The sequence below is a fragment of the Pelophylax lessonae genome, assembly GCF_965119305.1.
Source record: "Pelophylax lessonae genome assembly, chromosome: 7".
NCBI lineage: Eukaryota > Metazoa > Chordata > Amphibia > Anura > Ranidae > Pelophylax > Pelophylax lessonae.
Genome location: NC_138774.1, coordinates 218735919 through 218746335, shown reverse-complemented (window position 1 = coordinate 218746335; position 10417 = coordinate 218735919). Strand labels below are relative to the sequence as shown.

Here is a 10417-nt window from a genome sequence, read left to right as displayed (position 1 = left end):
CCACTTATGCTGGTCAATGAAAGGTATGAGCCTCGTCTGTAAACAATTGTTGTTTTTCTGGTGGCCATTTTGAAACACAGGCCCAACGACATCCCCTGCTGAACTTCGTATCAACCACAACCTCTTTAAAAGCCTATCAAACCTCTCCACAAAAAAAAAAAAAGAAGAATCAATGCCCAAACTGCTTGAAATGTCTTATGTCATGTCCCACTGGCACCGAACAGGTTAAAGTGTCATTTAAAAAGGGGGAGGGTGGGGTTCTCTTTACATTTTATATACAGTAATCAGAAGGCAACAAAGCATCAAAACAAATACATAGGCTGATGACAGTGTAATAAATGTAATATAAGTCTAGCATCTATTTACAACCAATAAATATTTATAAAGAAAACATGTAAAAAAAAAAAAGTTTTACACTACAAAAAAAATGCCTTTTCACGCGTCTGACCAACTTCACAGCCACTGCCAGAAAATAAAGGCTTAAAAATATCATTTGGCCCCAAATTACATTTTTTGTACTGACAGAAAAATAAAAAATGTTAGTGAATATATATATATATATATATACAGAGTGAAACGGCTGTACAGTTTTATGCAAAATTATTTAACCTTCTAACTTGCAGCCAGAGTGGCAAAGAACCAATTGAAATGCAGGTACAAGGCTGAAAGGTAAAGAGTTAAACGCATGAGTATAGTGGTGTTAAAAATCGAGCTGCAAATGGTTTTCCTGTGAACATTTTCTGGTGTCGGATCTTTGGTGTGACTTGAAATGCTGGACTGCTCGAAGGGTAGGAGGGAGGATGGGGATCAGAACTGATTTACCAAGTCCTCAGCTCAGCCGTCGGCCATTTTTTTTTATTTTTTTCTGGCAGCGCTAGCCTGGCTTGAAAAAAAAACCCTGCAGTGGTGAAGGGGTCCCATTCACAGGCACCTCCAACTGGTAATGGGTTAAAAACATTTTTTTTTCCAGTCTGTTTTACAAAGTGCTTTTTATAGAAAACTTGCTAAATAATGGTATCCACAGGGAGATGATGTTAGTATTTACATGACAGTCCCTTTAAGGGAAAAGACAGCTAGTGGTGGGGCCAATCAGCCTCTCACAGCTTTACAAATCTGTAGTGAACCACATTACAGATTATGCAAGTCAACTCCAAACCCAAATCGGGCTACTCCATATTGTCCGTGTTAATACTGGATTCCTGGGCATGGCACAGGCTGCTCAATGTCCTTCTTCACAGTCTCCTTTGCAGAAAGGCCTCTAACCTCAACCCCCCTTCTCTTGAAGGCACCTAAGGCATGGAGGCGGATCTTGGGTCCTTGAAGGATTTTAGAGATTTTTCGAGGGGGAGCGGTACCTGAAGTTGGTTTTGTGTTGGCCAACATTTTTGAATGGCTCCAGTTCATCTTCGAAGACCAACAAATTCCACTCTTGACGTGTTTGAGATGGGTCATCCTCACAGTTTTAGGAAACCAGAAATAGAGAAGGCCAGTATGTTTGGAAGAGAGAAGGGGGTCAGCTCAGGCCCTCCACCCACGGTACACGTAAGTGCTTTCCTTTGAGTCCCTACAGCTTTCCAGCTGGGTTACAGTTGGGTAGGTCAAGATGTCAGAAAATGCCTTTGGCAATCTTAAGTCCTTTCTGCTTCATACGGGGCAGCGTGGAGCTAGCGCCGTGTTTAATTTTCACGCCTTTGGAGAAACCGCGTTTTTTCAGAATAAAGTCATAATTGGCTCCTGAGTTCATGGCGTAAAAGACGTTGGCGTTATCTGGGATCTTTAATTCTGGGGAGGGGGAAAAAAAAAAAAAACATTTTAAAATGATTAATCAGTAGCCACTGTTTAACACAATATCATTGCATACCATTTTATATTTGCTTTTGCTTGCTAATGCATGTTTTTACGGCATGTATTTTGTGCATTCCCATGCATATTCTTTTTTCTTTTTATGTAGTGCAGAGTGGAAGAATGACTTTCAAAACTGAAAATTTACAAGGCATTGCTGTGGTCAGCGAATGGCTGCTTTCATCAAATACTAGTCGCTGGTATTTTATTTCATGACATGAATAGGAGCTGCACTGGTTCTGGCTCCAAAACTGATGTGCTATACATTATTTGTATACAGGCTTTCTTTTACTTACACATGCAATATAGTGTGCTGAAAAACAGTACGGCATGCATTGCTGCTGCAGTAAATATAACTGCAATATAGTGCGCTGAAAAACAGTACGCCCTGCATTGCTGCTGCAGTAAATATAGCTGAATAAAATGTGACAGAGGAGACAGAAAAAGAAGTTACAGTGTGATGTGCTGTTCCAAGATCATCAGCTCCACTTCCAACACAGCGCACACCAGCGGCTGCAGGTTAAGGCTTCTTTCACACAAGCGGACCGTTCAGATCCGCCTGTCCGTTTTTTTGGCGGATCTAAACGGTCCCCCATGCATCCCTATGGGGCATCGGATGTCAGCAGAGACATGTCGCTGACATCCGATCCGTCAAATCTGGACGGATGGAAACCCGATTTTCTATCCGTCCAGCGGATCGGATGAGAACGGACCAACGATCCGTTCCCATCAGATTCCCCCATAGAGATGTATGGGGAATTGACAGCTGTTCTCCGCACACAGTGTCATCCTCCTGCTCAGCGGGGGATCGGCGGATCTATCCCCCGCTGAGATAAACGGAGTCCGTCCGACGGACAGGCTGTGTGAAAGAGCCCTAAAGCACAAACTCCGTTTTCTTTCAACTCCTCCGACACCACATTCAGCTGCTGGAAGATAGATAACTCTGTACGCAATAAGTCATGTATATGCATTGCTATGGACTCTTCCTATGTCGCAGTACTAAGCCGTCACGGGCCTAAAGCAGTCAACATGGTGAAAGTCACATGATCCCCCATACCCAGAAGTATCAGATATTTCATTCACTCCTGGCAGCTAAAAGAAGCAACTGGCTGAACAGAATGGTAAATAATTTGGCAGATGAAACAAACAGACCCCATATGTGTATTTCAGTTGTGTATTCAGCTGCTTAGCTAGAGTTCAGCTTTAACAGAAAGAAACCACTGATGTCACAGTATCTAGAAAGCAGACAGACCGGTCTTCGTCTCTATAGAAAGAATTACCTCTGAACCTTTCACTCCTGGATTTATCAAACAAAGCAAAACTAGAACAAAAAAAAAAAAAAAGTACTATGGAAATTCCTTTACCTCTTTCTTCCGAAATGATCTGAACCAACTCATAGTCTTCTGCCCGCTCCCCATCCAAGTTATGTTTAGCCATCGCTTTACGGATCACCACTGGCGTTTTATCCTGACTCGTCACCTACAAGGTAATAAAAGACATAGTTAAGCAAAAAAAAACAAAGTGTGTAGGTGTGTATATATATATATATATATATATATATATATATATATATATATATATATAATGTATGTATGTATGTATGTATGTATGTATGTATGTATGTATGTATATATATATGTGTGTGTCTATTATATATATATATATATATATATATATATATATATATATATATATATACACACACATACATACACACATACATACACACACACCGCTACATACATACGTACATACATACATACATACACTGTTCTGTGTGCCGGCAGTGGTACAGGGACTTACTATCCTGTTACCAAAACAAAATCCTCTGATTGGCTGGGGAGGAGATCATGATGTCATCTGCCCACCTCAGCCAATCAAAGGAAGCCTTGTATTCATTCATATAATAGAAAGCATGTGTAATAGTGTAGGAAATTTGGAGCAGTTGGGTCCAAACAAACTATTTTAAGTTAAAATAAACTTGGAGTTAGGCTGTAACTTGATTGTACAATCTACTTTAGATTTAAAGTGGTTAAAAAAGCTGAAGTTTTTTTTATCTTAATACATGGTCTGCATGAACATAAAAAACCTTTTCTTGTCAGCTCCAGCCCCTCCCCCCAATACTTACCTGAGCCTGATCTAGATCCAGCACTGTGCCTAAGAGCAGTGGCGCTGCTCTCTCTCCCTCCTCACTGAACTGCTGCTGCTGTCAATCAAATCAATCGATGAGGGGGCAGGGGGCATTGTGTGTGTCAATGGACACAGAGGGCTGCTCCGGATCGAGCCCACATGAGTGCCATGATAGGAAGTGGCTTTGTATGGTAGCACACAGGGAAGAGGAGGAGCCTGGAGCGCCAGCAGGGGACCCAGGAAGAGAAGGATTTGGGCTGCTCACAGAGCAGGTAAGTATAACCGGTTTTAACAACTTTACAATTACTTTAAGCAGATCTAGGGCCTACCTTAACAATCTATTCAATTTATATTTTATCAGCTGGGCTCCCACACTACAGAATGTATTGTATGTGCCTCACTCTAATCATGTGTCATGACTGCTTGTGTAAATACAATATAGTATGCAATGCCTTACACCTGGCTGGCTGCTATAGCATACAAACTCTTTTTGAAGATTTAGCATAGGTTAAAGATATCTCACCAGAATGCTCTTGTACATGTTGCCGTTATCCACGTCTAGGCTGACCCGGATGATGCAGCAGTCGTCTATTTGCTGGTTGTAGAGCGGGAGAGACAGCGAGGAGTAGCTGGAAATGCCAGAGACCGATCGCTTGTGGGTCCGCGAGGCAGAGACGGGAGTGGAGGAGACTGAGGAGGAGGAAGCACTGCTGGAACCTGAACCAATGCCAGACGTGTCCAGAGAGGAGAGTGATGTTGATTCCCAGAACTGTGGGGGGTGGGGGGGAGAAAATGTTATGTCAGGTACAGTTATGAATCGTTTTTCAATTGCAAGCTGGTTTCTTGCATTTCTCAGGTCTGTTGTGATGAGATTTCCCCAACAGAGTTCCGTATGTTTTAGTATCTATCAATAAATTTATTTGAATTTTTATACTAAGTTGTGTACCTATTACTTGCCTGTAAAAGTCCCACCCTCTCTTTGGTTTGAGGCACCAAACTTTTTCTTCCCTTCTAAAATTCCCACCGCTAGTACAAAGCCAAATATCTGGGGAAGTCATGACACCTTCACTAAGGCCTTGTGGGGAAAGAGAAAGTTCCTATTGCAATCTCTCAGAGGTATATGAATCTAACAGGTAATGTTACCCACCAATGACAACACTATAAAGCAAAACGCCAGCCAAAGTTTTGCCTTGGATGGAATGTGCAAGGTATAGATTTCTCTTCTAATTCTGCACGGTCACCGTAACAGGAAATCCCCCCTCCCAGGGACACAGGCTAATAAAAAAATCTGATAGGCAATCTAGCCCAGTGGTTCTCAACTCAATCCTCAGGCAATCTAGCCCAGTGGCTCTCAACTCAGTCCTCGGGACCCACTAACAGGCCAGATTTTAAGTATCTTTGCTGCCATTGTGCTATGTGCTGGGCGTTCAGTGTGACCCTGCACCTTTAAGGAGGGGTGGGCTCCCTCCAGTCACCTGTCCTCCATCTATCTCATCAGAATGCATGTGCTCCCATTGTGGAGACTCTTTAAATTGTAGAGTCAGGGACTGCAGATATCAGGGTGCCTTGGCGCGGCCTGCAGCTTACGCATGTATTTGCAAATGTGTGCAACTAAACCCCTGTTTTTAACGCATACTGTTAGACAGGTTAATTTGGCTGGTTGCTGGCTGGTTGGTAAGTAGTGACTGGATATCCCTTTGCTTTTTTGATCTAAGTATCACCTTGGGGAGATGCAGACTAGAATACTGCAATCACTGAGCAGCAAAACAGATCATCTGTGATGTATTTCAGTTATCTTGCAAACCTGGCCTGTTAGTGGGTGCCGAGGCCCGAGGTTAAGAACCACTGATCTAACCATTCCACACCCTTTCCAAAATTAAAAAGAGAAAAGTTTTGTATGGAGTTCCACTTTGGTGTACCAGCCAATCTTACCACAACTCCACTAGTGACATATTACAAAACAAAATGGCTATCACATTCGTAGCACACTAATCTAAAAGCTCAGTAAAGGAAATCTGCTTTTTTTTTTACAGATTATGGTACTAAATTTCTGTAACATTGTAAAAGTTTTCATCTTCTTGTATATGCTTTTTTGTAGTTTAGCTTTACTGGTCCTTTATTTTTATTTTTTTGAACAGACAGCACAAACATCACAAACATGTGGGTTTAAAAGGAAACCAATCCCTGGAAACAAAATGTAAAGGCTATGTACCGACTGGCATTTTTTAATCTTAGCTTGTAAATGCTAGTCTAAACAGCATCACATTCACTAAGCATCAGCATCCTTTAGCAGGAATTTTCTAAACATTCAGTAAAAGGTTCAGCAGAGATTAGCCCAGGATTCCCCCAGAGCTTGCAAAATGCACGTTGAAGCCCACTGAATGTCATCTGGAGCCTGCTAAAGCTTGCTAAACATCTTGGTAATGCTACAATCAGCATCATCTGCATTCATTTTTCCAGGCTGGAGCTAGGGTGCTTGGACAAAGCCGCCTGACTTTATAAGCCAAGATTAAAAACACCAGTTTGTTCTTAGCCTGTCATCTTCATGTTTAGGTTTGACATGCAGAAATCAAATGTATTTGATTAAATAAACGTGACAGAATTTTAATTTTTAAATCCCTTGAGAATATTGTAGAATTTTAAAGTGTTTAAACACCCATCAATGTCACGTTTTCTGGATAGTAAATGACACACAATAATTCAAAGAATGAGTGTCATGGCTTGCTGAGTTCTACATTGGACTCATTTGCCCACAAAGCGGCCACATTTTGTAAGGGTGTAGTTTCCACCACCACTGAACAATACTAGACAAGATATTCTACAACGCCTTCCACACAGCAAAGCACAGAGAGCAGGGACTGACCCCCTCGGAAGCGCAGCGTTCTGTGGCCTGTGCTGGCGGAGCCTGGGGTGGTTCCTCTCGTACCTTCTTCTCCTGGCAGTCCGGGGACTCGGGCACAAAGCTGATGTTAATCTCCTCCACGTCAGAGCTGCTGGATCCGGCTGAGGTAACACTGACGGAGTCGGTCATGTCACCTCCACAGAGGTGGGGACTGCACTTGAGCTGATCGAAAGACTTGGAATGGGAGCTGACGCTGGCGCATGGCTCTGAGCTTGGCGGTTGGCGGCTATGAGAGGTAAAAAGTCCCAGGTTAGTCTAAAAACCTTTCAAGGAGTTTAAAAAAAAGTGTAACGTATTAAATCAAAATTAACTTTTGTGATTATTAATTATTATGGCCAATCCTACCAATTTGTGATTGCCCTGTGAAACTACTGATTTTTCATACTCAATCCTAAATACCGAGCAGGTTTAAAAACAAAATGGCAATCTAATTAGGTGTTCTTAAAAAAAAAAAAAAAACTGTCAAATTAAAAATGTTTGTATACAACTAGTATAAATACTTCTTTGTTAAGGTGATCCACAGGGATTGATCTACAAAAACTGGAGAGTGCCAAACTTGGTGCATCTTTGTATAGAAACCAATCAGTTTCCAGGCTTTTTTGTCAAAGCTTAATTGAACAAGTTAGAAGCGGATTGGCTACCATGTACAGCTGAACCAGATGTTGCACTCTCCAATTTTCGTAAATCAATCCCATAGGGTCCTGTAACCCCTTGCATAGCAGCATTCAGGAAGAAAGGAGTGTAACCATCTGACTTATTCAGGGTTTTTTTGCTCTGCACAGTGATGACAGTCTAAGGGCTTGCATCACCTTTTTTTTTTTTTGCATTAAAACAGGTTTTGCTTTTCCATACAACTCTATGGAAATGCAAAAATCTAGGTCAGGTCAAATACAGATCAGAAGCAGGTCACCGGTCAATGAATTGTGAAGCAGCTCATGCCAATGCATCAACACAAGGCTAAAGGGTATAAACACAACGCCTAAGGGCCCTTTCACACAGGCAATCCAATAAAAGGTCCACTTGTCAGTTTTTCAGACCGACCTGTTAAGAAGGTCCACGTATTCCTATGGACCAGGGTGTGTAAAGAGACAGGTGTCTGTACCTTTGGGTCTGATCAGGCCTGCTAAAAAAAAAAAAAAAAAAAAAAAAAAATGGAGGATGGCTGTGTCCTCTTCCATTTGGGCAGACCGGATCTGAGGCGACTGGGTGTAAATGGACAGTGGCATCTGTTTACTCCCAGCCGCCCATAGAGCAGAGAGAAGGAGCCTGTCCGTGTCAATTCTGCATAAACTGAGCGGACACGGACCTGTCATCTGCCCACTCTGCAGACAGACTCCCTGCTGATCAGAACAGAAGTCACCTGTGTGAAAGGACCCTTAAAGTATGGACACTTACAAAAAGGGTGAGCAGACAGATGACCTAAGCCAATGTGCTGCTGCTGGTGGGGGCAGGCCCTGGACCAGGTGAATTGCTTAACCAAAGTAGGTCTACAGAGCAGTTTTGGCAGTTGAGGTATTTCATTACCTCAAGATTTTAGAACAACATTCTGAATTTTAAATCAGAGCAAAGAGTTTGTGTTCTCCTATCTCGTGTAATTTCAGCAAATCAAAAAGTTTATATATGGTATAAATTTGTTATGGTAAATTTTTTGGAGATTTAATTAGTTTACGTTTTGAAAACAAGCTGCATGGATGTGTTACACCATAAGGGTACTTACTCGCTCCATCGTTTTATGATCCCTGTGTTTTTCTTGGCCTTCAGCGTGTTACTTGCCGATTCAGACAAGGGTTCGATTTCACAGGATAAGCTATAGCTGCAGGGACCAGACAACAAAATATACATAAGAACAGGGCAAGTTAGGGCACAGACACATTAATAGCATTGCTGTAGCCATATTGTAGTTTTAAAGATGCTAAACGTATCAATATTGACCTTTCTGCCTCCGTCAGTCGCTCCACACTGTGGAACCATTCAACAAAGGACTCTTCAGGTATGAAGCTGTAGTTGTTGCATGCCGACTGCAGTAGTTTTATTTGTGCTATAACTTCAAACTCCTGAAAAGACAGAAAAAGTACAATAGATATAAAAACAGTTGTGTAAGCTTCAATATATATCATATTATAATAAAATCAAATATAATTCTCAGTGAATGGGGTAAGCATAACAGCACATAGTCCTAATCTAACCTCTGTAATAAAGAAAAAGAAGACTCACCTTCCGTCTCTTCTCAAAGTTTATAAGGCCTCCCTGCATAAAAACACAAAAAGAGTTAATCAATGAAGGTTTGTAATACATAGGCCCATTTAGTGCTATCTGTACCTTACAATGGCTACATAAAAAACACAGAGTTAGGAAAAAATTCCTAACACCGCCATGTTAGAAATTACCCCTTGTGTAAAGGAACAGTGCTTATGTTCCATTGCCAGTGCAAGGTAGATGTGCAGAAAACCCCAATATCCACTTCTCTGGCTCAGACCTAGGCAGGTCTAAACCAATATAACGTTTACCTCCCACAATTCAATGTGAGCGCTCTTCTCTTTGTGCTAGTAGCATTATGTAAAGAGGGAAAACTCAAGCATAATAATAATAGGTGATGGATGGTGCTAGGGGAGGTGAAAATTTTCATGCTTAGCTCTCTCTCACTGCAAATTTAGTAATTTCCACTAATATTTTTAAACAACATCCCACTTGGTAACTAGGGTCAGAAATCTTCCTAGAGCACACTATTGTTTAAAGCTAAATGCTTTAAAGCAGATGTTAAAGACACAAACTACTGCAGTGCTGTATCTATTATTACATCATTAAAATTATTTTTAAAATACAAGCAGAGTTATAATCTGAATTCAACCTGGTACCCATTTTTTGGGATTCCCTACACAACAGAGTACAAACTGGTGGACAACGCAGCAGCACCAGTAAACCGCTGCATTTTACTGGGAAGGAAGTGTTGGTTCTGGATGGCCATGGCTTGCGCTTTTAAAGTGAAGGGATATATATATATATATATATATATATATATATATATATATATATATATTATATTCTATATTTTTATTATTTATTTTTTACTTTATTGAAATGTCAAAGTGTGAAATTTAATTAATTTCTATGCATTGCAGCTCTGCTGCAGTGTGAAGAAACAGAGCTGCGGGTGAGCTGCAGCGCAGGATGCAGACACTGCAGATTTAGGTACCTCACTGATGCTCACCCGCATGCAAGTGTAAAAAGAGAACAATTGTTTTCTGTATGCCTTTGCGTTCTGAAAACCGCAAGTCTCATCAAGCATGTTCCTGAAAGCCCCAGGAGACCCAGATGAAACAGTGCTCACTTTCCATTTCTAAAGTCGTAGTTCTGCCACAATTCCCGCCATTTAATGCATTCTGACCAAGAGAGGTTAGCATTGCGAAAAGTGGCCGAACCCAATCTTTAGAGCAGACTGGTAATATCTGCACATTGAGTGCTCCAGGGTTTACTCAGAAAAACATTGAAAAGTAGTTAACATTAAAGGACGATCAATACACACTGAATTGAGCACAAACACAA

The 10417-nt window shown here is 41.2% G+C and overlaps 1 protein-coding gene across 8 annotated transcripts in view; it reads right to left on the bottom strand.

Moving 5' to 3' along the window:
• Positions 1–927: 927 nt before the first annotated feature.
• Positions 928–10417, bottom strand: part of RALGDS (ral guanine nucleotide dissociation stimulator) — a 239030-nt gene continuing 229540 nt past the window's right edge. For 6 of the 8 annotated variants that reach the window (XM_082262835.1, XM_082262837.1, XM_082262833.1 and 3 more), the window contains exons 12-18: positions 9089–9121; positions 8807–8928; positions 8592–8687; positions 6836–7100; positions 4496–4741; positions 3207–3321; positions 928–1782 (exon numbers count right to left, since the gene is read on the bottom strand). In XM_082262835.1, the coding sequence (XP_082118961.1) occupies positions 1607–1782; positions 3207–3321; positions 4496–4741; positions 6836–7100; positions 8592–8687; positions 8807–8928; positions 9089–9121 (1053 nt within the window). In that variant the 3' untranslated portion in view covers positions 928–1606. The remainder of the gene's footprint in view (positions 1783–3206; positions 3322–4495; positions 4742–6835; positions 7101–8591; positions 8688–8806; positions 8929–9088; positions 9122–10417) is intronic. The other 2 variants (XM_082262830.1, XM_082262834.1) reach the window with 1 other exon arrangement.